The following is a 26,653-nucleotide window of genomic DNA, read 5'->3' on the forward strand; positions in this document are numbered from 1 at the left end:
TTAGTAGCAATTATAGCTAAAATAAAAAGAGATCTTTATGACCAGACGTAAGATTATGCATTGTAATCATAGATTTATTTTTGTATTGTTGCTCCTCACGTCTAGTCCTAAGATTTGTTTTGTTCTTAATTGAAAGGAAGAGTATAAATGCAACTATGTGCTTCTCTTTTAAAGGTTTGATCAAACTGCCACTGCTGTCATGAGAGCCAGAGTAGTCCCAGAAGAATAACCCAATATGCAACGCTGTGTAATTGTGCGTTGTTTACCTCCTTACAAAAATCTAACCCATGAAATAATTTTCAGCATTCCTACATAGTCTCACATCCAGCTCCCCTGGAAATAGAGCTCTGCACTGAAAATTTCATAACAGACCAATCAGTATAACTAGCTAATTGTGATAATTGGATTTTTTTTATATAATTGTCTTCCCTGTTAGATGTTTTTCCTTCTGGCTTGGTTCCTTATGCCAAGTTTCTCAAAAGTAGTTTGCTAAATTAGAATTAACCTGCTATGATCTTTCTTCTGATTCCTGCTAAGGAGGAGTGAAAAACTCATTTAGAAATTCTTGGCTTCTTTCTATTGATCTCTAAGTGTTAGGTTATCACTCATTTCTTGAGTAGCAGCAGTCTGTGTGCTGTCAACAGAAGGTGGTTTATTTAATTTCTGTTTAGATCTTTCTCAAGGCGTCTAATGCTGGTAGGTAATAAAAAAATATTTTTATAATTGCCAAACAGTTCTGTATTGTTTTGGGGAACTCATATTCACATTTCTTTTCATTTGCTCAAACAGACACTTTTTATTTGAATGTCTAATGTTTGCTGCCATAATCAATTACTGCTGCCAGAATTAATGTTGGCTTTGTTCTGACAACCCTCTATCTTTTGTTTTACAACTCATTTTAATCAATTGCAGGTGTGTTCACAATTCAGAGCTCTTTCAATTAGCCCCTGCAATTCCTCTGAGGCTTTATGTCACTCATGCCCTTTCTCAATTAACCTGGTTCTGTTCTACCCCTTTGGCAGGCAGAGCTGCTGTGGGGTGTAGATATGGAAAACCCACCTTTAATGGTTTTAGAGCCAGAGCTTGGCCCACTGCAGGTCATTATGTTGGGTGCCCCCAGCCAGCCAGGACACACCTGCCCATGGGACAGCAAGGGTGTTTGCATCCTTATTACCTATTACTGACTTGATTTGATGGTGATAATTTCAAATTCCAGTGGGTCTCCAAATGAAGCTGTGAAAGCAAACTACGCAGAGATTATCAGCGTCACCTTGGCCAGCATTAGCCTCATGGGGCTGTGCCAGGAAGCTCAGGGCTGCATCCAAGGCTGACTTATCTCACTCTCAGGGCACCATCCAAGAGGGAATTCCAGTCTCAGCTGGGAATAAACAACCAAATAAACAAACAACAACAACAGGCACAATTTAAGACTGAAACAGTATGGCTGTATCCCGTATGAGCTTTTTGTGAGTCAAAGGATTCTTCACAGGTTTTACCGACCAAGCTTCAGACCCCCATGTATTCAGCTTCCAGAAATCAGTCTCACAGTGTGAGGTGGCCTATTTGGTAGGGTCTACAAATGAGCTCAGGACCCAGGCTGTTATACCAGCAAAGCAAAATGTTCTAAGAAAGAAAGCAATAGACATTTATCTATGCTGGGTTTACCCCCAACTGTGTAGAAAGTAGAAAGAGGCGATGAATGGAATGGGATTTAAATTGATCTATCACCTTATTAAAAATCACAGATGATATTTTCAATCTCAGCTCATAAATCTTGTTACTTGTGTCTGGCTAGATCACATCACTTTGCCTATCTCAAGTTTTTTTTGAAATTTGTCATAAGGATCATAAACGTACAAGTGAGAGAGAAGAACATAAACATTACTTAAATTATACAAGTCATAACTTAGCCCTGGTTTCCCTTTTTTATACTTTTTTATGCTTGGAGATGGACAGAAACACATGGTTATTTAAGGGAATTAGAAACAGTAGGCACGATGACAGTCCTGCTCCATTTTGGGGGGTGGTGCTAGATTCCAGCTACATTAATAAATGCAGAAATATGATCCCTGCATCCTCTCCCCAGCTGTACACAAATGGCTTTGCCCTACCTATAAAACCTTGTGGCAGCACGACGCTGTGCTGGGGCAGGGTTGTGCCAGATGCAGGGCATGCAGGTCACCTCTCTGGGAACACTGCTCTCGTCCTGTGTCCTGCCTTGTCACAGGCAGCTTCATATCCCATATCAGCATCTTGTAGGCTTGATGTGCAAGTCCACAAGTTCAGCCTTAAGCACCAGGGCACAAAGGGAAGATGGGTATGGGATAATTTTGATTACAATAAAAGGCTCTTAAACCTTAAAGCTTTTTTCTAGATGAATATGCTCTGTCTTCCTTTGCCAACACACACAGAGCGACCACATTGACCTGCTAAACTCAAAAATATTATTGGAAAAGTTGTTTACGAAATCTTACAAGTCTATTTGTTTCTCTCAGCTATGCCTAGGTAAACTTGAAACCAAATCCACAGGTTTTAGTTGAGAGACTCCTGATTTACAATGCTTACTAGGAAAAGAGTATAGTTTTGTGTAGGAAAAAATCTTATCCAGCTGAAAATTCCACTTCCCGGTTCCTGTGTGGGAGATAGGCTTCAAGCAAGGTATTACAGGAGCTGATTTGAGGTGATTAGGTAACATCATACAGTGCAAGATTTGACCAGGGAAGTAAGACTAGAGAAATGGCCTTTTACTGTTCTATGCACTATCAATAAAAAGCTGAATACTTAAAAATTTATCCCTGGTTGATTCAGGATATCCAGCACCTGCTCTTTGTCTTCTGAAAGTACTTGGGACCTTGAAGGAATGAGATGAAATAGTTATGTGGAAATTGTTCTTGGGAAAGTGAAGTTGCATTGTGTGTTGAAATCTAATAATAAAAATTCTTGTGGGACAAATCAGGGTGATGTAAAGGATGGCCAAGCAGAATAATTGAAAGACCAAAAAAGCGAGGTTGATACAAAAGTCAATGTTGTGTAGTTTTGTGTGCAATATTCATCTGTGACAGACTTTAAATATGCCTATTCTTTGTGAAGGTGTCATAATTAAAATTATTATTGTCCCTCTGTTCTTTGTATTGTAGGCTGGAAAAAGACAGTTGGTAAGCTGGGATTTGGACACAACGTGGGTGGATTTTGTACAGTTTTACATCCAGATTGGAGGAGAGACTTCCTCGTGCAACAAACCTGACAGCAGAGAAGAAGGTGTGCTGCTTCAGTACAGCAATAACGGCGGGATCAACTGGCAACTACTAGCAGAAATGTATTTCTCTGACTTCAGCAAACCCAGGTAGAATTTTGGTCTAAAATAATTAGTACATATGGCATCAGCTTTAAAAAAATCTATTTCTCAACTTATGAAATCATGAATAGTAATTTAAAGTTATAATGCTTAAAAGTCATCATTATATAGAAACTTTTTCTGGCTGGCATAGTAAACTCCTGTCACTAGGAATGAAAAATATAATGAAAGTGGGCCTTAAAATCTGAAGTAAAATATAAAATTCCCTATCACCTCCTATGTGAAACATGCCTAAAATGCTAATATCTGCAAAAAAATAGCAAGCATATACAGAACTTACCCAAAAGAGGTGTAGAAATCTTCCATTTCCTCTGACTCTGGTTTCAGATCTAATCAACATGTATTAATGTCATATGAAGCAAAAGCTCCTTTAAATAAATATTTAAGGAGGAGAAGAAATCATGTTCAACCATTCAAATATGCTGTCAGATACCTTGTCAGTGAAAATTTAAATTTTATTTGTCTGCAGAGGTGCTAACATGATTTCTATTACCTGTAGTCCATGTCTTTCAACATACAAATTATTTTGTCTTCTCATCTTGTCATTTTGCATTGCAATGAACAATGCTTTCAGAAGGACTTCTGTAATTTGGCAGGCTGTTCTTTTCTAGAGGTAGTCTAGGCACTTGGAAGTATAAAACTCTCGAATTTTGAATAGAATAGAAGATAGAATAGAATAGAATAGAATAGAACAGAACAGAACTATTTCAGGTGGAAGGGATCTGCAACTGTGCTCAGCGTTACTCCATCCTAGGTGCAGAATCAACATTTCCACTTGTTAAATTTTATCTCATGAATCAATCCCCATGCTCCAATCTGTCAAGATTCCTCTGCAAGAACTCTTGATCCTCAAGAGAGCCAAAGCACCTCCCAGTTTGTATCATCAGCAAAAGGGTGGACTCAACTCCTGCATCCAGATTATTGATGGGTACCTTGAACAGGACTGCCCTAGGATTGAACCAGAGGAACACTGCTGGTGACCAGTCACCAGGCAGATGTGACCCCATTCACTACAACCCTTTGGACTCTGCCCTTCAGCCAGGCCTTCACCCAGCACATTGTGAACTCGCTCATCCCACAGGTGGACAACTTGTCCGTAAAGATGCTGTGTATCAAAAGCCTTACTAAAATCCAGACAAACTATAGGTACCCCCTTTCTCTCAACTACTAGGTGAGTGCTTTAGTCTCTACTTGGTCAAAATTACAGGACACACCCAACAAAGAAGCTAAATTGTGAAAGCTTCATCACCAGACTATACAATACATTTTTAGAGAAAACATTTGCCCTCCTGAGCATTGAAGAGTGATGGTCCTTACTGAACATAGCTATGCAGATTTATTTTTCTATTACTTCAAATGTGGTCCAGATCTTATTTTCCAATTCATTATTCTTCAGTTATAAATCTAGGAATTCTCTGGAAAAGGACAATTCCTTCTCCTTTCTATGCCTAACTGGCAAGTGAAGCAGAGTCCATGGTACAAAAAAACATATGATATAAAGAAAGAGTTACAAAAGGATTGTATGTATAAATGCATATATGTAACGTGTCTGAAATATGACTGGGCAAGTAACTAATTCTTATACTTTTTGACATAAGTATGATTAGGCTTGAAACTTGAACATTTATTTAACATCATTTTTGTAAGGTGTTTTTTAAATTGAACATAAAGCAAACTGAGGAGACCTGAAGTTCTTTTACAAAGATCTGTATAGGAGGGCTGAAATATTTTTACCCAAAGAAAACTGCTACGTAATCTATTGCTTTGTACTAGAAGGATGCTTTTGTCTGCAAATAGGACCAATCACCAGAAGAGAATAAGAAATTAATTTTGCTAGCATATGTCACTATTACTTCCTGGCATCAGAGAAACATTAAGACTTGCTGAACATGGATCAGCTGAACAGTTTAATTCAAAGCTAGAGAGCTCAAATCAGTTCCTTATTGTGCTTGGCAATATAAGTAATAGAGCATAAAAACTAGACATTGTCTTAAAGAGTTTACATTCTCCACAGACAAGAAGGATGAAGAAGGCTTCTTGATATGTAGTGTATAATCTAGATATAAGGAAAAATGGAATAACAGAATCACATAATCATTAAGAAAAGACCTCCAAGGTCATGAAATACAACCTTTGACCCAACATCACCATATCAAGTAAATTACAGCACTAACTGCCATATCCAGTTGTTTTTTGAACACTTCCAGGGATAGTGACTCCTCCAGCTCCCTGGGCAGCACGGGAAGCCCCAATGCCCAACCACCCTTTCAGTAGAGAAATTCTGCCTGTTGTCCAACCCGAACCTCCCCTGGCAGAGTTTGAGGCAATGTACTCATGTCGCTGGTTGCCTGGGAGAAGAGGCTGATCCCCGTCTTACTACAACCTCATTTCAGGCAGTTGTAGAGAGCAGTAAGGTCTCTGCTGAGCCTCCTTTTCTCCAAACTAAACAACCCCCAATTTCCTCAGCTGCACCTCATATGAATTACTCTCTTACACCCTTCCCCAGCTCCGCTGCCCTTCTCTGGACATGCAAATTACTGAGGACTTGTACGTGTAAGATAGATGCTGGCTTTCCTGCCTCTTTTCCCTGTTGAGTGATACCTTTCTCTACAGACTGTGTTCTCTGAAGTTCTGCTCAATTTCTCTTTCTCAGGTTTGTCTATCTGGAGCTGCCGGCTGCAGCCAAGACACCTTGCACCAGGTTTCGCTGGTGGCAGCCGGTGTTCTCAGGGGAAGGGTACGATCAGTGGGCCATCGACGACATCATCATTTTGTCAGAGAAGCAGAAGCACATCATTCCTGTTGTTAATCCCACCTTACCACAGGTAATAAGCAAGAGCAGGCTGTGGGCATCCCCACAGAACAGGAACTATCCTGTTAGGAGTCTTGTTTGAATATAATTTTCATTGAAAATACTGGTTCTATTTAAAGAGCTGTAGTGTTTGCAGCTGCCTCTCTGTGTGGGAATAACCTGGGTCTTTTCACAGAATCATCAGACTCCTAATCTTTGTGACAGAGAATGTAATGATGTGTCTCCACAAAAAGTCAAGACTGAAATTTTGGAAATTATTTTTTTTTTTAATTACAGAAAATAAAAATTGCAAAATTTGAAAGTTCAATAATTTTGGGAATTATTCTGAAGCCACACTGCAAGGTGATAATACCTCTGGCTTTCATTTTCATTTCTAACAGAACTTTTATGAAAAGCCAGCATTTGATTACCCTATGAATCAGATGAGTGTGTGGTTAATGTCGGCCAATGAAGGGATGACCAAAAATGAAAGTTTCTGCTCTGCCACCCCCTCTGCCATGCTCTTCGGTAAATCAGATGGAGACCGGTTTGCAGTGACTCGAGATTTAACTCTGAAGCCTGGATACGTCTTGCAGTTCAAGGTATTCCTTAAACATAAATCTGTGCAAGAATATCAGTAAAACTGCCCTTAGCCAATACTTGCAAGATGCCACTGGGGCCACAGTTCAAACTAACTCATACAGCATAAAATGCCATCCTGCTTTCTGGAAGAATAGCCAAAACCTTGGTGCAGGAAAGCATTTTTACCCCTCTGGAGAAGTTTTAAAGCTTTTCGTTCTTCGGCACATTTCAGAAGTGGGCTGAAGTGACTGTCATTATACTCAAGTCAGCACTAGGAAGTGCTACTGCACTGTTGAGTGGAAAAGGATTTATCCCGTCTGGGGCTCTGAGCGTACAAAATCTCCAATGTGGTTTGGGTACATTTTTTGTATTTTAAACTATTTAAGGACTTACAAGCTGCTCTGTACTCCAGTGTGGGTTTTTCATATAATTTACTTTTGTTGTGTCAATGAATATAGGCTCCAATTAGCATTTTCTTCTTTAAAGAGCTTACAAAAATTTCAGTGGTCTGACAATACGTCAGAATATGGGCTCCAAAGAAAGTGTATTTGCTTTGACAAGCTCTTGTTTCTGAACCCTAATCAAAATTTTATTGAGTTTATAATGAAATCCCATTGGTGAATTCTGGAAGTTGGTTGCAATGCAATTTTAATGAGCTCCCCACAAATACATCGTCCTTACATAATTGGTGGATACAGACACTGAATAATTTACAAGTGGAATTATTAAAGAGATCAGATGTTTACAGGCAGCTTTTCAAATATAATTCCCACAGTTCTATAAATAGGAAAGTTCATTAGAAATACTGGGATTTGTAAAATAATCTAATTTCAACTAAAAGATATGCTAATAAAGTGCTATACAAACTGAGGGACTTCAGTACAATTTCCTTGTGAGTTTTATACTTTAAACTGTCTACAACCCAAGGATATCTCAATGTATAAATACCATTTAGCCTGGAAAAGATGCTTTTTGCCTCTTCACCACCTTCCTGTACTTCAGCAATTAAGTCTTCGTTCTCTAGGTTTGATGATCAACAGCAATTAAAAATTGTCTAGGTTAAAAAAAATCAATACTTAAAAATGTTTCATATACCTTCCATCACTGAAGCACTTGACAATGTAACATAACTATACAAAACGTAAGAATGTGTCACAGAACAGTGAGTTCTTCCTAATAAAGTCTATTATTTCAGGACTGAATTTCTACTTTTTTGGAAAGCTTTTCAGCCTGCACATAAATGTGTTAGTCCTATTTGCATGCTTTTGCGAGTGTGTGAAATTTCCATTTTAAATAGCAGACTGGAATAATTTTGCATTGATAAGCTCAAAGACAGTAATTTGTCAGAATTATTTCATTTTACATGAATGATTTTGTTTTACATTTTACATTCTACAGCTCAAGTAGAATTTCTACAATAAAATAGTGGAAACTAATATTTTTCTGATAGCTTGAAAAATGAAACTGAAATTTCAAATCAGCAGTTGATTTTGGTTGCATTCTCATTTCATGTTTTAATATGCATTTTTCTACTTAATCCAATCTTACTCTATTCTGGGGGCCCAAACTGCAGTGCAAACTTCCAGACATCGTTCCTGCAAGGCCACTGACAAGGCTGTGTTAGGGCTAACCTGGGAGTCAGGCTGATCCTCTGGGCACACTGGGGCACACTGGGCTGCAGATGGGATGGATCCCAGAGGATACAGCTCTTTCCAGTCCTGGGCATGCAGGTGCCTGCACAGTGTTTGCTGTTTGGGGCTTACTATGCACAGGGACCCTTGGACAGTTCTTTGCACCTTTTTGTCTGCTGAACTCAGCAATGAACCTTATTGAAGGGATAGTGGGAATATTTACTGAGAAATGTCATATAAATGTAAGAAACAGACTCCAAGCATCAGTCACTGTCTGCCAGCAGGGTTCAGTGCAAGTGCCCAGAACATTAAGCCTCCCAACACAAACAATCGAAGGTGGTTTGCAGCCAATAAATACTAATAACAGTGCAGGTTTTTCATATAATTTCTGACTCTCTGCTTTTTTTGCAGCTGAACATTGGTTGCACCAACCAGTACAGCAGCTCTGCCCCCGTTCTGCTGCAGTACTCACACGATGCTGGGCTCTTCTGGTCGCTGGTGAAGGAGGGCTGCTACCCCACATCCCCGGGCATGAAGGGCTGCGAGGGGAGCTCCCGTGAGCTCAGCGAGCCCTCCGTGTACCACACCGGAGACTTTGAGGACTGGACAAGAATTACTGTTGTTATCCCCAGGTCACTTGCAGCCAGGTACTGTGCATTGTAAACCACTGATGCCAGTGGGACCCGTGGATTAGCTGATATAGCTGCTTCTAGAATGGTACATTAGAATAAAAGCAGTGTTAAAATACGGCAGATCTGGGAAAAATATACTGTGCTGCCCAAAGCAGCAAGAATTTTCCATTTTAAAGGTGTCAGATTGGTCTATAATAAATAATTAAATTACAAAGCAGTGAGAAACCCAGCACATTTTAATTTGACATCAATCCCTTCATTGCCTTTATCCATATCAGTTAGGTCAGAGGCACCAGCAAGAGAGTAATAAGTCACATGAATTAAATAAGCCATTTGAACAGGATTAATTCCAGTTACCACTGGGCAAAGAAATCTTAGCAAGGTATTTGAGCTGATGCATAACGTGCTGTGTCACTGAAGGCAGCCGGGACAGCCAGAGGCAAAGGAGGGAAGAATGGTAGTTTGCAAGCACAACCTCAGCATAGGATTGATACAAATGAGAAAACATCAGATGGTGGAAGACACAAATAAACCTTGAAATCAGGAGGCTTTTCTCCATCTTATCTGGTTTTGGCTGAAGTTTCTCGCTCCCCTTACTCTGTCTTACTCCAGCAGTAAAACACCCCAATCTGATTTGCTGGATGCACCAAGTGCTGCCAGCACAACCATCCCACCAGGCCCCTGGCCATGTCCCCCTGCCTCCTGCATCTTTCTTCCCAGGCAGCTTCTCTAGTGCTGCCTCTGGTTTTCTGACACATCGTCCTGCCACGGGCTCCACATCCTCAATCCCATTTGAGTGTGTGGCTTATTTTGTATCAGGGGAGCCAGTGCCTCTGCCGCAAGGACTTGAAATAGCAGTGTGTACCATAACAAGTTTGTCTTTTCTTCAGTAATTAGCCAATAAAGGCAGGTGCCAAATTGCACAGATCTGACACCAGCTGATTTGATTTACCCAAAACAAGCAGGGCAGAATCAATAGCAGCAATCTGTTTGGCATTATGTTCAGTAATGTGATCAGGAATAAGAAGCTCATGCTAATACATTAAAAATGTAAGTATTGTGACTGCAATGAGTGTCTTGGCATGTTGAGAACTGAGTTTGTTGTGGGTCTCTTAGGAAATCATGGTTCGTGGGTCAACCAGAGAGCATCCCATTTCATTATTTGGTACAGAGCATGAGCACGATGATCACCTACCTACCAAATCCCAGTGCACAGCAAAAAAGAAAGAGCAAAAGGATTATTACATTTTGGGCAGAGTAGCAAGGAGGATCTTAGTTAATCCATTATATTGGCAGTGAGATTTTAAATCTGTTCCCCTCTCTGTAGCGCCTGTAAAATTATTCAGCTAAAAGTTAAAGACTGGAAATTAATATCCAAAATATTTCTTCTTCAACAAGTCTCCTATCCAGTAGGTCAGAGTTGTGGGCAGAGTGGGAGCTTCAGACAAAGTTTACTAAAGAAGCCCTCCCAATGATTCATGAGGTCAAGAAAGGATCCCAGTGCTTTCTAAACTCCTTTTCAGAGAGGAGCCTGGGTGCAGCTGGATCCAATCTTAGCCCCAGACTTTGTTAATGGTTTAGGTCCAAAGGATTGTACAGGTATAACTGAACCTCTACACAGCTTTGTTCTGCAGGATTAAGAATGGCAAACTAGATCTATTTATAGAAATATTTTTATTTATTATGGTAACAATTAGGCAAGAAGATCTTAATCAGAATTATTTGCTACACAGTATTGGAGTTACAGCAACTATTATAATGTAGTGCACTATGAAGCAACATTGAAGCAATTGTATTAAAGTAATTGTATTGAAGCTAGCAAAAACAATTATTAAGTAGAGATTGATGTTACTCACCCATACAATGATCATGGGCAAATTTCTTGCTCAGCCTTGAGGATTAACCTTGAGGGGCATCCCCAGCCAAGGGAGGAATCTCCACCCACTCCAAGAAAGGGTATGTCAGAAGACCCTGCCATTAAAATTTGGGCTAGGCTTTTATAGTAGGAAGTGATTGACTGTCAATCATGTCTCTGGGCGAGCTGTGTCAGCTCAGCAGCCTTAGATAAATTATCAGTAATATCACTTGTTTGTTCCTTCATCCGTGTTTTACCAGGTCTACCACATCTCCACCTCACTATCAGGATGTTTAGCTTTGGGATTGACGGGTCAGACTGGTTTCAGCATGTAAGACATGTTCTTTGCCATTCCATTTAGAAAGTGGCTTTTTTTCTTGCAACCAACTAGCTTAAAGTTCTTTTACTCAAAAGTGTGCAATCCTGTAATAAACTCTGCACTGCTGCTACTACTGAGTTGCTTTCAAAAGTATTGTAAGAAATGGAGTTGAGGGATTTTAACATTTAATTAGCAGTTCAGGTTGAACTAAGTAGTAAAAAGCATCTTCAAAGTCACATCTAGTGATAAAACCATGTATTTGTTCTTTGCATCACACTGATGGATACGGGCCAGAGAAACAGAGGAAGTCAAAATGCAGCCAAAAGGTCTGGAAGAAATATCCTGAAGCAATGTAACACAAAATGTAGGATGACAGAAATACAGGCATCCTATTTGCAAGTGGCTAGTTTAGGAAAAGGTCCTTTTAATCTTAAGCAAGGAGTAGTAGCTGTTGAAGCTGGGAGTAGTAATACCATTGTTTTTTCTCTGCAGTAAGACTCGATTCCGCTGGATCCAGGAGAGCAGCTCCCACAAGAGCGTGCCTCCTTTCGGCTTGGACGGCGTCTACATCTCTGAGCCTTGCCCCAGCTACTGCAGCGGCCACGGGGACTGCATCTCAGGGGTCTGCTTCTGTGACCTGGGCTACACGGGTAAGACAACCCTCTTCAGGTGGGATTACAGCAAGCACTGGCTGAGTTAAAGCTGTAAATCTGGCCTCTTGTTTTCCTCTCCAATATTCTAGAAAAATACACGATGACATATATTGCGTGGGCTGCCAACAGGAATCTTTTTTGTTTTGTTAAATAAAATTCAGCGCAGGCAAAGCAGAGCAGCTGAAGGCAGCGGACACCGTTGATGTTTCTGGCAACCACAATCTTTGAACATCACCATCTGTATGAATGGGAAGGGACTAGAAATAAAAGAGAAAACAAAATAAAATATTATAAACTGAAAAGTCTGCTTAAAAGCCTTTGGATCGTCTTCAAAAAAATCGTTGCCATTTTTGAGTCCCCTGGCCATCAGATGGCACAGGACCAGGAGGGAACATATGTTCTGACAGGCCCTTCTGTGGAAAATTCTGCTCACTTGTGGTTTCAGGGGCTTTTATTCTGAAATAGAAAAAAACCCAAAATGCAAACCCTGTGAAAGAAAAATGATTGACACAACCAGTTGCACACTGCACTCTTTTCAACCCTCAACCAACAAAGCAGTAAGCTAACACCTTTTGTTCCATTTTTCTAAAATTAAATAAAAGGATAATATTTTTCTGCTTGCAAAAAAAGTGCCTTATCAACATAAAGAGTGAGTATTTTTCAACTAGTGAAATAAGCCATCTTAGAGTTTAGAGGAAGAGAGCTTATTCTTGCTACAGAATTGTAAAGTGGCTTTAAAAAGGTACAACCCAGTCATTGGGGCATTTTCTTAGAAAATCCTGGTGCTTTGTCACATATGGATGCAACTGAACCATGTGCCAGTGTACTGTATCTGACCCTTATTCTGTCCAGCAGTTTCACCAAAGGATCTCCCTCTTTTTTTTTCTTGAAGCATCACATGGAACCTGTGTGTCTAACGTGCCTAATCACAGTGAGATGTTCGACAGGTTTGAGAGGAAGCTAAGCCCTCTCTGGTACAAGATAACAGGAGGTCAGGTTGGGACAGGCTGTGGTGTGCTCAGCGATGGAAAATCCCTGTACTTCAATGGACCTGGCAAAAGGGAGGCAAGGACTGTTCCCCTGGACACCACAAATATCAGGTCAGTGCTCAGCGCTGCTGCTTACAGTTGCCTGTGTACTGAAGTTCTCTGTTCTGCCCTGCTGCAAGGGTGGATATGAGAAGGGAGGAAATGTTTTTTTCTGGTAATCATAACCTGTACGAGAACTCTACTTTTTTTGTTCATTCTGGTGTAATATTTCCTTTTTTTGAAAGAGAATACTTAGGTTAGAAACAGTGGAATAGCAGCATAAAATAACATAAAATATTAACTCTCTATCCTTCTGAGAAGATAGTTTGCATTGTATTCTAAGGCAGAAGACATGGCCTTGAGAATGCACAAAGCCTAAGACTCTGCCTGAGAGTCTTAGCTGGAGAGAAAAGCTCCTTTTCCCCTGACTGTGTTGAATTGCAGGCATGACGATGGCATAGCAAGGAGCTGTTGTTTATTTGCCAGATGTTGTGAAATACTCCACTTGTCAGAAGTGTTAAGGAATGGAATGGGAATTGTTTCTGCGTAGCCAAGAGGCTAACAAGCCTTCACCTCTCTCCCTGCTGCTACTGAATCCTGCTCCATTGGTAGCAATTATCCTCTTCTCTCAAATTGCCTAGCTGATTAATGTAATTAGGATGAACAAAGGGCTGTTAATTCTAACCACTGTTTAGCTTGGAGTTTGCTGCTGCTTCATCCAGTCTCGTGAGAGATTAGGCACCTGAAACCTTGAGCACCCTACAATTTTGGCAGTTAGCTTAATAAAATATATTTCTCCTGACAAATACTGCTCTCAGAGTAAGTAATGCCATGATTTGCTCCATTACTGAATTTATGCAATCACTCAGCAAAGACTGGCCTGGTTGCCGTGATCACTCTCCAGCTCAGGCAAGCAGGGCTCTGTAGGGCAGTGTGGGGGCTGTGGGTTTGGGGACATCCTCAGCTGCTCCCTGGCACTGCACAGCACTGCACCACCTGCCTTTATTCTGTCCCTTGTGTGTCTGACAAATATGTGTCATAGTTACATAATTATGTAAATTAGTTATTAATTAAACTAATTAATTGTTTGACAAATATGCTTTGGACAAGTACATGTTTGCCCTGGAACTCTGGGAAGATGCAAGCACTTCTATTCCACTGTCTTCAAATCTTGTGTTATTAATCCTGGGAAGCATTATATTGAAAGTAGTCTAGACTACTTCATTAAAAGTCTACATTCAAAACAGTATTTTTGCATTATTCCTTCTTTCATGGAGAAATATTTTTATAAAGAGAAGTATTTCCTTTAGTTTTAATATTACTTTGAAAACCACTTTTTATCCCAGATATTCACATTTATAGCTTTCCATTTTTGTAAAGTTTGAACCATTTTAAAAGCCAAAAGAAGTTTCAAAATTCTGAGCAATGCTCTTTCTTGATATTTTTAATATACCACTGCTTCTCTTTTGCACAAGAGTATGGTTATCTGGTGTCTTAAAACTGCCTCAGAAACATAAATGGCCAGAGAGACGCTTCGTAAGAGCAACTAAGATCTCTGTTCTGACCATATGCTCACAATGTGACCTGCTCTCCTGCTGGAACTGATTGTTATGTCAAAATAAATCAGTACTTTATTTGTTTTGTAAGCATCACAGTGAGCAGATTAACTCCCTTGAACAGTTCAAGCTCGAAGCCACATCCCTGGGCTGTTTGCTAGACTGAACATAGTGGTCATCTCAAACCCAAATGGGACTAATGTGGATTTTTTGCTTTCTTCAGTGTGTGCTCAAAGGTAGTAGCCACCAGATGCTGCTTAACCAGAACATGGACTTAGATTACAGCAATTACCCCAGGCTGCTTTTGAGTTCAGAGGAGAGAACAGCTTCAAAAGGGCAACACAACTCATCCTGAAATAGCGGCTAGCAAAGGCCTGTGTCTTTTCTTCTGGAAACACGTATTTCTTTCTTTCATTAGTTGTAAGGCAGCCTGGGTTGGCCGTGTATAGCTCAGATATTCAGCCTCAGACATCTTGCCCTGAACAGATGCATCCTACTTAAATGTTTGAGGCCATCTATAACATTAACTGGGTCTTTTTCTCTAGAAGCAAGGGCACACTAAGTTTGTGAGAGTGTGAAGGGTTAACTGAAAGGCCCATACGCTAAAAAGAAAATAATTCCTCAGCCTAGAAATTTTTTTCATTATTGGAGCTAAAATTAATGTCACTTGAAAGGGGAGATTAAAGGGAAGTACTTTTTCCGATTTTGGTATTACTTTTTGCATTCAATAATGCCTTGCATAGAATTCAGTTATCTTATTAGGGGTCATCTTAGCCCCTGCACAGTTCTCTTTTATTTTTGCAAGGGTTTTTTGGTTGGGAGGTTTTGGTGACTGAGTAAACAGCAGGAAAATATGCCTTGAAAGACATACTGTCAGATATGTGGATTGAGGGTTGTGAATAGGAAGGCTGAAACTCCTGCAGTAGATTTTTAAGCTGCTTATTTTTCAGGTTAATAGTGTTTTCCCAGACCTTTTAAGATCTTGTTTTGTTAAATCATGCATGGAAAAGCCTGACTGAAAACTTGAAAAATATTGCAAGACACTAAATTTTTATTTTCATTCTGAATTCCTGCAGATCTACCTATGCATGTTCCCTACCACCAGTTACAGCTTTTTGAATGTAAAATGTAAATTTGATGTAAGGAATGTACAGAATTTTTTTTCTTTTTTTGAAGTACAAAGACTCTTTCCTCTTTCACCCTTCTCTTTCTAGCAGAATGTGGTCCATGGGGGCTTGGTGTCCCTGGTTTGCTGTGCTCCAAAGGGGTTGAGATTTGCCAGCCTGAGGTGTGTGGTGCTGCCCAGGGGAGCAGCACAACAGGGCACTGCCACACCCAGGTGTCACACTCAGGGCACTTCGAACTAAAGCTTGTCCCTGGGAGCCAATGACCATAAACAACCACTCAAATTTTAGTTTATACATTAAGTGATATCATAATCTTAGCTTTGTTTGTCCTATTGCCTCCTTATTCCTTTATATGATTGACTACACCCCAGATATTAGGAGAATGTCATGTAGCGCTAAGGGAGCTGTAAGTGTCAAAGTTATTTCACCCAGACGATTTTTTTTTTTTTTGCTCTATACTTCAGAAATCCCCTGGAGTCTCTCCATCCCTTCTGTATTGCGTGGCCCAACACACCAAAGGCACAATTTCACCAGCAGTATTTCCATCCTTCTGACTGACAATGTAATTCATGGATGCATTTTGGTTGCTGATGAGCTCCTGCCTCCCATTTTGATGGCCTGTGAGACTCTTGACTATCTGTACAGTGGGAGCATTTGCACACAGTTCCTACCTGGCAGCTAGAAACAAACCATGGAATACATATATTTTTTTGTTCCAAGTGGTGACATCTGGCTTGTTAGCTGACCTAGCTCCCATCTGCTTTACAGGCTCCATTGCTAATGATTGTGCAACCATCCCAGGGAGCTGTTCTAGGTCAGACACTTAGAGATCAGATGGGCTGATTCACCCCTCTGCAAAAAGGGTTTCTTGGTCTTTGGTTTTGCTTTTTAACGATCTTGACACTTGGCAAGAATAAAAGAATTTCATCACAGGACTGTAAATCTATTCACCTCTGAGGCTTCTGTGTAGAGTTTCATTGCCTGAATACTTCTCCAACAGCAGAGCTGGAGCAAACAAATAGAACTTACCTGGCTAAATGGTGTGTAATACTGTGAGCCTGACTAGTCTTGAGCTATCTGTGGGGTTATCTTAGCAATGAGATTGATGAGGATATTCTGGCTTGTCCTAGACACGATGGATATACAAAACATGTCAGACAGTAGATTTTGATAACAAAACTGGAACGTGGCTGGATTTAGAATCAGAATTATGATATTGTGTATGTAACGGTGGAGGAGGGAAATTGGAATCCTGTCTGCATTTTACTGGCTCTGGCTGTAGTCATGTAGCTTGTCTGTGATTTTACCAAAATTACTACAAATTAGGACCAAATCCTCTAAAGCAAAAAGAGTTATCCTTGTGGGATATTATTTGAGTGGCAAAAATGCACCTCAATATTTATATTTTAAATAAAGAAGTTATCTACATGCAATAGAATTAATGAAGCTTGATTTTCTATCATCCTAATTTAAAAACTGGCCAGGAAGCAAGGAGGAGCATGCAAAAGCTCATCCTGGGGTTGTGAGTCCATGTTCTCCACTCTGCTCAGGTGCTGTTTTGGGTATGCAATGGAGACAACCTGTGAAGAATGTGCACATTAGGGGGTGGTGGCATTCTCAGTCATCTCAATGCTCTTTACCTTAGTTATGACCCAGTAAGACTCAGATGGATGCCTGAGACATGCAGTGAAATTTGGTGAGTGAGCAGCAGGACATTAATTGAAATTAATTGTTGTTAAATTGCACAATAGTGTGTATCTAAGAGGAAATATAAACTACTCTGAAACCACAGAGTCACAATAATAAACACAAGCTCAGCAGGGATACTATGGCATGGCTGCAGATTGGGGGAAAAAAATTAACAGTATTTTGGAGCAGAACGATGGAATAATACTTAATTCAAATACAGCTAAACAGGGATGTTCCAGACTAATCCAGAGTTCTGTCAATAAAACCAGAAATCCTGTCTCAAGGAGTTTTGTGGCATCAGAAGGATTGCAGGAAGTAGTTTTGGGAAAAATTGAAGACACAGAAAAATGTTCATACAGAGACTCAGATGCAACGGTTGCCATGGTTTACAGTAGAAAGGGATAAGAGAAGGTAGGGAAGTTATAAAAGCACTGACTACAGGACAGGTTGCAAGAAAAGCAGACCAGGAACTTTTTTTCACCATTTCATGATGTGAGAACAAGAAAATATTCAATGAAATCATAATGTATAGGTTCAAAATCAAAGGGCCTACTTCACAAAATCTTCAGTGAACTCATTTCACTGAAAATTGTTTACATCAAGAATTTAAGGGTCTAAAAAGGATTGGTGGTTTAGGAGGATATAAAAATTTTATTACAAGTCTAATGCTGTATTTTAAAGCTTCACCTAATTTCCAGTTACAAGAGGCCAAGGTAAGATCTGATGTAAGAAACAGCTTTGCCTGCTTTGTAGATTTTGCACCTCTTGTGTGAGATGGAACTGCTAAATTCTGCTACTCACTCAAAACCACATTTATTAGGCACGGGATTAATAAACCACATCACTTTCTTCTGTCTTGGGTCCTTCACTATTTACCATGCTCACGTTTGATTTCTCTATGAATATTCCCTAATCAATAAGCCTGGAATAATGACCTAACTGAAAATGCCATTAGTTAAGAGGGGCAAATTATCCTGACTGATCTTGTGGTATCAGAAGATGATTACACTTCTTTTCTATCCTGTGTTTTTTTAAAAGGCTGGTTCAATTTTATGTACAACTTGGAAGCAAGACTGTTGGTAACTCCTGCAGTAGACCAAGAGCCAGGAATGAAGGTAAAGCCCCTTTTCTTTATAATAACCCTTTTTCATTTTGCATCTTCTGCAGTGTTTTTGCCTTTTGCTGCCTATACAAAATCAAAAATATTTTTATTTTAACATAAATCAATTACCTCCTCAGTTTTCATAAATGTTGCAGAAAGCTATTTACTTTTGATTGATGTTATTATTTGTAATTAGTTACACCAAACATAATGGTGATCCATCTGTAGGAGTAACTGTTGAAGCTGTGATGGTCTAAGAAAGACAACATTCACAAGGCAAGGTGTAATAGCTTTTATTAGACTACTTGATAGTGTTGGAAAACAGGTAAATTTACAATTTACACAGGACTTTTCATTAGGTCTGAAATAAAAGGAATTAAATTCCAGTTCATGATAACTCCATTTTTGACCTGAAGAAGAGTTATGTGCCTGAAAACTTGCTCATCTTCTCAACTACACCAGTGGGTCTAATAAAAAATTGCCTTCCAAACCAAGCTCATGCATGATTTACCCAAAATGCAAAATTATAAAGCTGCAGCTGAAAATTTATTTAGTCTGAATAAATTCATCTCTCCCAGATATCTCCTTTTATTTGACCCACATGCTTAAAGTTACTGGGGTGGAGGACTGATGCTTGTGTTTGAGAAGGTTCAGCATTTTGGGAGCAAATTCCCATGTAAAGTGGTCTGGTTGCATGAAGAGAGACCACTGATGTGATAGGTGAGAAGATTTAATTTTCCTCTCAGTATAAATCATTTAGTGTCAGTGGACTGTTTCCTTTGGCATTTACATTGACTCACTCACTGAGGAAAGCTGTCATCTTGCAGCATGGATTACACCAAGGGTTTGATTCTCCTCTCATTTGCATCAGTATAAGACACAAGAAAATTCAATTATCTTTGAACATACTCCAATATAAAAGAGTTTTAAGAGAAGAAATATACACAGGTGCTTCTTTCTTGTATTATCCCCTTTGATGAGCTCTGCTGGGCTTCTGTTGTGTCCTAGTATTTGCCATACTGTGTGTAGGATACAAAGACTATCTTAAATTGTCTAAATATTATGATAATTAATTTCCAAGAATGCTGTGAGCTTGCATACATAGCAGGAACATTGTGATCCCAGCTATCAGAATTATAACTTAGTCTTCCACATGAACTGCAAGGATATCCAACATGAACTAAATACTGTGGAAAGAAAAATCACTTTATTCCTATCATTTCTGTGGTATGATCATTAGTTTCCCTGAGGGTGTAAAAAAATTGATCCTTTGAGTTCGATGAAGACAGTCAAGATCTCATGTGGCAACTGCTGACCCATGTAACATTTGCAGTAGGACTTTCTCCACAAAATGCTTCTGGACCAGGAGATGCCTAAAGGGTAGGGCAGATGTCAAAGGGCCTGTGCACAGGATGGGAGTTGGCAGTTCCTGAGTACAGGGTGAACTGCCACCTCTTTGCTCTGCACAGCCCACTAACTGCTTTTCTTAATTTTAAATACAGGGCTTGTTGTTCAATACACAAATGACAATGGGATCACCTGGAGTTTGCTGCGAGAGCTGGACTTCATGTCCTACCTGGAGCCCCAGGTTGTTTCCATAGACTTACCCCGCGAGGCCAAGACCCCTGCCACCGCCTTCCGCTGGTGGCAGCCACAACATGGTAAGCAAGGCCATCCTAAAAACTCATTCAGCAGCTTTGTGCAACCCACATGTCAGTGCCACTCGGTATAGACATGTTGTGCAGAGACCTCAGCTCGTGAAAAACACGGTATTTTAAACAGTTGGGTGTTGTAAGAACATATTTGGGCTTTCCTGAGTCACACTATGGGGATGATTTTTTTTTTATAGCATCAAGCTGAAAAGTGGGCTTAAGAGTAAAATAGTTTAAGAGCTAAGTTTAAATCAAAGATGCTGTGATAACAGGGGGAGGGGAAAAGAATATAAAATAAAATAAAATAAAATAAAATCAGTAAGATTAGAGTTTTTACCTGAGTATAGAGTGACCTGGGATGCCAAATGGCTTACACTCTTTATCTCATTTTTTCTACCTGGTGGCTCCCATCTCACTATTTTAATATCTCCACACTCCAAAGCAGGACCTTCTCCTCCCACCATTTCTGGTGTCCCAGAGCCCAGCTCCCCTGCACCTGCAAAACCACTCAACCACTTCCCACGTCCTCAGCTGAAAGTAAAACCCTAGTGCTGACTGATTCCTACAGCCACTGTGAGAGTTCCCACCTCTCATGGGAGCACATTACCACTACTAAAAGTGTCCTGATTAAATGTCTTACCTTTGCACAAAGCAGCAGCTCCTGGATCTGCAAGAAATATAAGGCAATATTCAGAAATATAGCAAAGTACATTTCAACAGCAATTCCTTGGGGAGCAAAGCACATAGCTTACATTCAGGTAATTATGGTAAGCAGCTTCTTAGCCATCATTTATCATTTTGATGGCCGATTGTATTCATACATTTTCTTGTATGTGCTGGACTTAATTGTCCTCACTCGGTAAGAGAATAGACAAGACAAGAGGGATGTGATTTAGTTAAGAAGACAGTTCCTTTAGTAAAAAGTGCTGAGCAACAACTGGAGCACCACAGACCATCGTTCTGTGATGATCATTTGCATTGGTGAGTGGTGCAATGTCCAACCTATTGCTCCCTGTACTTGCCTTGTTGGCATCTGGATGACATCTGTCCCTGCTGAGGGTGATCACTCTTAAGACCACCTGATGGCAGCCCTGTGGCTTCCAGTAAAAGCAAAGTTTTATGACTGGAGGTTGAAATATCACCTTCCACACCAGCACATACAGGTGGCAACCACTTCTCTCAAAGATGTTAGTTCCTTCATGGACTATCTTCTGTCTGCCATTCCTCAGCGCAGAGTGGCCCTATCAGCCATGACCCTCATGGTGGCAAGGCAAAACTCCTGGCACATTGCTGCAAGCTCCCAATTTATTGTAAAGGCTTTCCTTCCTCTCCTGTGAGGGCAGTAATCATGCAGTAAGATGTTCTTTTCAGCATGCCAGTAGAAAGGTGAATTGAAATGAAGGCTGTGGAAATGGGCTGGAGATGATGATGAAAGTGAAATGCCTGTAGGCTGGAGAGTAAGAGGAGAAAGATTTCTGGGAAGGAGAACAGCTGTTCTCTAGATATTATCTATATGCAGAGCCTTCCGCATTTTCCTTCATGTTCTATTCACTTTCATACAAAAGCTATTTTGGGAATTAGACTGAGGCTTTTCCAATTCAGCTGTGGGGATTTGCAGGAAGGTTGTGACCCATAAAATGAAAATCTCCAATCTAGGGGCTCAGGGAGTGTCTCATCCAAACAGAGGGAGAGCATATGATGGCAAAGGCACTGAAGCTAAAGAAATGAAGAGGGAAATACCTGTGTTTATCTGTAGTAGAAACATACTCTAGAGTCCAGGTGCATCCTTGTTTTAGTCTTGTTTAACAGCACTCAGTCTATGTGATTGAGCACTGCTCCCTGAGTGAACACAGCATATGAGCAGAAAAAACAACTTACAGGGACTCCACTAACCTGTCTGTTCTGGTTTTTGTAGGGAAGCATTCAGCTCAGTGGGCTTTGGATGATGTGCTTATAGGCATGAATGACAGCTCTCAGACCGGCTTCCAGGATAAATTTGATGGAACTGTGGATTTACAAGCAAGCTGGTACAGAATACAAGGAGGTCAAGTGGACATTGACTGCCTGTCTATGGATACAGCTCTGATGTTCAGTGAAAACATTGGTATGTGTCATCAAACTGCTACATTTTCTATGAGTCTATTCTATCAATTACACATAGATCAAGTTTTACAAGATGGGAGGTATAGACAAATCCAGGTATTTAGTAATCTGCAGGGAAGAGAAGGCTGGAAAAAGGTGAAGATAGAGGTAACAAATTTGAATGATATTACTGAAAGCATATGCTGAAGGTACACTTTGTTGTTGTTGTTTTTCTCTCTTTTCTTAGGAAAACCTCGTTATGCTGAGACTTGGGATTTCCACGTATCAGCCTCCACATTCTTGCAGTTTGAGCTGAGCATGGGTTGCAGCAAGCCATACAGCAATTCCCATAGTGTTCACCTGCAGTATTCCCTAAACAACGGGAGAGACTGGCACCTGGTGACAGAGGAGTGTGTCCCCCCAACAATTGGCTGTCAGCAGTACACTGAGAGCTCCATCTACACTTCAGAAAGATTCCAAAACTGGAAGAGAGTTACTGTCTACCTCCCACCCTCAACCAAGTGAGTGCTGCTCTTCTGTCTGTTTAGCATGACAAAGGTTTTGCTGATCTAATTTGAACAAACATCCCCCGGCTTGGGAATGTTCTGCATGTCTTTTAAATTTTTAAATGTGTGTTGTCACGCCACCAGAATTTTAAATTTCACTTCAAAATATTTCATCAGCTATAATGTGAACTGTAGGGAATTAAGGAAGTAACAACTTTGATGAGCAAATTCTCGAGTCTTGCCTATAATTTATGACAGTTAAAACAAGAATGCTAAACCAGCTTTTCTAACATTTATGCAATAGGAAGCAAGAATAAATACCCTGTCCCATCCTTTCCTGCAGTAGCGTTTTCTGTTATTGCACATAAGTTGTCATCCAACATTTAGGCGTGTCAGTCACAGCATTCAGTAAGTCAGAACACATGTCATTGGACGTGCCACCTCCACCCTTTTGACCGGGAGGAGAGTTCTGCCGACATCCTCAGGTTATCACATGGCTGTAAATGGATGTGGCAGATATGCTGGCATCCATCTCACTAAAGAAAACCATGCTCTAGTTTAGGAATGACAGGGCATGATGACACTGCTTACCATTGTTCTGAGTAGTTCTGTAATTCTTCAGAGCACCCTACACATTACCTCTGTCCATTTCATCACCCAGAAAATGCAATGGTAAAAATGGAGATACATTAAATGAACTGGGCCTGGGGTTCACATCTTGGTTTCTAATTCCACAGTTCATTCCAGAGGGCCATACATCATCTTCCAAAGAGGTTTTTTTTTCCAAAATACTTTCCTCATTTGAGGATAACAAGGGAGTCAGCAGTGACAGCAGTGTGTATGCATCTGCATGTTTGTACATATATATTCATACATTTTTATATATATATATGAACATATATAACCATTGTTTTTCTCTTTACACAACACTTAACATAAATGAACTTTCATTACTTACTTTACTGAAGCAATTTTATTGTTTCCACTCTGCTAGCAACACATGGAGCTGTCAAATGCTAATGGAAGTACTAATTTCTGCTCTACCACTTTGCTGATCAGCAAGTGTCTCAGCAATGTTCTTTCTTGATTATCACTTTGAGCACCTTCCTTTAGAATATGGTGGAATTTTGCCTAAAAGACTAACCTGAGAAATTTAAACTTCCAGTTTCAACTAGAACATGAAGCTTTTTGAAATAAAGGGGCTATGCTTATTAATATGCTTGTCTTGTGACATCCGTGGGATTTTCTTTATTATTTAGCACTTTATGGAGCAGAATTTTGAATCCTGAAATACATTTCCTCTGTTTTTAATAGCTCTCCCAGAACACGGTTCAGATGGATTCAGTACAACTATGCTTCTGGAGTTGATTCTTGGGCTATAGATAATGTGGTCCTGGCTACAGGGTGCCCCTGGATGTGCTCAGGGCACGGCATCTGTGATTCAGGTCATTGCATGTGAGTAGAAAACGGCTTAAGCTGCTTCATGGAAAGGATGTGTTTTATCCAGGCCAGATGGATAATGCCTTTTCTTCCCAATGTGTTGCTAGGTGTGACAGAGGCTTTGGAGGTCCATACTGTGTCCCTGTCCTTCCTCTGCCATCTGTCCTGAAGGACGATTTCAATGGTAACTTGCATCCAGACCTTTGGCCTGAAGTCTACGGTGCTGAGAGGGGAAACCTGAATGGTGATACCATCAAGTCTGGAACAGCTCTCATTTTCAAAGGGGTCAGAGATTGCTTACATTGAAAAAAATGAATGAAAACCAGTAGTTAAAAATAGAAAGTAAATTTTCTCTTGTTAGCTCCATATGCTTACATTGAAGTCTTTTGGCTAGAATTTGACATTTTCATTTTTCTTGTCTTTTCCTAAACATGCACCATGTTTTTTCACAGTTGTTTTTTTATGAACGAATGAGTTTAATCTCTTTGTTGTGTATTACTTCCATTTGTGGTATAAACTCCTCCTTGACCACCAAAGGAAAGGAATGAAACTCTACATTGAGATTCTTGAAGTGAGCTATTTGGAAATATGGTACATATTGCAATCATCTTGAAGTCGCCTGATTGTCTTTTTAGTATTTTGAATAATACAAATTAGTCAGGGCTATAGTCTGTGTAATCAATGTTTATGTAGTTTGCCTGTATTTTACTCAATTCTATCCTTTTGATGCTTTCTAGCTCTTTAAAGACCTTTTTTTGTTGACTGCAGATTTCAAAAGGCCAGGAAATATATTTTCTGAATTTTTCAGTTCTTAACAAAATGCATAATAAAAAGACTTTTGTTCACAAGCATGCAAATTCTCAGCTCGCACAAGTCTTCATTTGATGCTGTGAACTCAGGTGCCCCCAAAAAGAGAAGTTAAATAATGTTTGGTGTATAAATCAATCCTTTAAATATTTATTTGCAGAACCTTAACTCCAGGTCAACCTCTTTAGATTATTTAAATCCCAAATCACGAGATGTGAGTTGTCTAAAATTTGCATTGCTTGTTCCTGCAGCTTGTTCCCCTGGGGGAATGGATCTGAGAAAGAGGGAAGCTCTGAGAGGAGGTTTGTCAAACCTGTGCAGAACAGGGACTGGCTCTGGCCCAAGGACCCACAAGAGCAAGCTCATCTGTAGAGATGGACAGGGACTCAGGGGTCCCTATGGGTTTTCCTGTCTGCTCCCTTTCCTTACCAGTCAACAGGTTGCCCCAGAAGAGGATATTTGTACAAAATTTATTTTGAGCTACAAAAAAGAACTCCTAGAGAGGACTGTGCGTGCCTGGAAATTAGGGTGCTTGGCCACTGGACAGTTTGCACAAAAAATGAGTGTAGTAGCTTGGACTCAATGTCTAGATCGGTGTTTGCAGATCCAATCACAGCCCAGCAGTTCAGAGCACAAACTCGGTGAGCTGTGTCTGTACCTGTTCATGTTGCTGTGCCTCTGCCAGATCTTGGCTCCCTTTGCCAAGGCTGTCACTGTCCCCATCTTCTGCCTGGGAAAAGGTGTGGTACAGAGAACTTCCTCTCTTGCTGCCACCAGCAGTCAGTAGCAGACAATATCCAGGTAACAATAAGCTACAGAATATCTTCGATAATGGGAAGGGAACTGCTATTCATATTTTATATTCTGTGTTTGCAGGAAGGACTGAGAATGCTTGTGTCAAGAGATCTAGACTGCACTAATACAGTGTACATCCAGTTTTCATTTAAATTTATTGCCAAAGGTAAGATCACTGTTGATTTACTATCACTTCTCTAGCTTTATTAGTACATAGTAGCAAACAGGAAAGAATACAGATTTATATTTTCTACTTCAGTGTATAGTAGGGATCAACAGTTTATGGTAGATTATATGGGAATTTGTTTGAAATTTTGCATCATCCCTACCTTGCTCCCAGCCTACACAGCTGTCTGTGCAATTCCTAAGGAAAAAGTGAACTGTAGTGACATCAAAAATAGCATAGCTAGTAAAGTCTTTGATGAGAAGAGAAACAAAACAGCTCAAGATTTTTTAGAGATTTTCCACTATGTTGGGAAAAAATTAATTTATCTGGGGTTTTTATGACATAAAATGGTGCCTACAGGAAATTACTTAAGGGACTGATAGGAAACTACAGTGTTTTTCATTTTTCAAGCTTCAGTCCACTGCATTAAAATCTCTTACCATATGACTGCCTAATAGGTATCTTAGAGATAACTGAAACTCCATAATTCTATTTAATTGATATGAAGAATAGTCAGACTTTGCAAGACAAGTTTATGTGTCAGTGTAAATAACTTGTGACAGTTCCTCCAGTACAAGGACTTTCATGCCAATGATTCAGTCTTAGCCTGCTCCAAGGCCCTGCCATCCTTGGCCTTAAAAATTAATTATATCCAGGTCTGAAGTGACATGATGGAGAACCACTAACCTGCTTGAAGGTTTGAGTTACTCCCATGCAATTTCAGAAGGTTTTCCCAGCACTGCTGATAGAATTGGCACTTCCAAGCTGAACTCTGAATGCTGAAACACTCCTCTCCCTTTGGTGTAAAGAGGATAGCTATAGCTTCTATGGTAAGCTCAGTGCTCTGGGACTGGACCCTAACTGACTCAACATTTGCCAACAGCT

General features: G+C 40.1%; 1 protein-coding gene across 3 annotated transcripts in view; it reads left to right on the forward strand.

Annotated features, from left to right (window-relative positions):
* The window catches only part of RELN (reelin), a 274,847-nt gene that overhangs the window by 200,198 nt on the left and 47,996 nt on the right, over positions 1-26,653 (forward strand). For all 3 annotated transcript variants that reach the window (XM_032106018.1, XM_032106019.1, XM_032106017.1), the window contains exons 25-37: positions 3,138-3,343; positions 6,009-6,180; positions 6,548-6,748; positions 8,771-9,006; positions 11,658-11,815; positions 12,711-12,918; positions 18,257-18,333; positions 19,823-19,981; positions 21,888-22,076; positions 22,302-22,575; positions 23,875-24,015; positions 24,108-24,285; positions 25,684-25,768. In XM_032106018.1, coding sequence (XP_031961909.1) covers positions 3,138-3,343; positions 6,009-6,180; positions 6,548-6,748; positions 8,771-9,006; positions 11,658-11,815; positions 12,711-12,918; positions 18,257-18,333; positions 19,823-19,981; positions 21,888-22,076; positions 22,302-22,575; positions 23,875-24,015; positions 24,108-24,285; positions 25,684-25,768 — 2,284 coding nt within the window. The remainder of the gene's footprint in view (positions 1-3,137; positions 3,344-6,008; positions 6,181-6,547; positions 6,749-8,770; positions 9,007-11,657; positions 11,816-12,710; positions 12,919-18,256; positions 18,334-19,822; positions 19,982-21,887; positions 22,077-22,301; positions 22,576-23,874; positions 24,016-24,107; positions 24,286-25,683; positions 25,769-26,653) is intronic.

This window comes from Corvus moneduloides, chromosome 4 (genome assembly GCF_009650955.1).
Source record: "Corvus moneduloides isolate bCorMon1 chromosome 4, bCorMon1.pri, whole genome shotgun sequence".
NCBI lineage: Eukaryota > Metazoa > Chordata > Aves > Passeriformes > Corvidae > Corvus > Corvus moneduloides.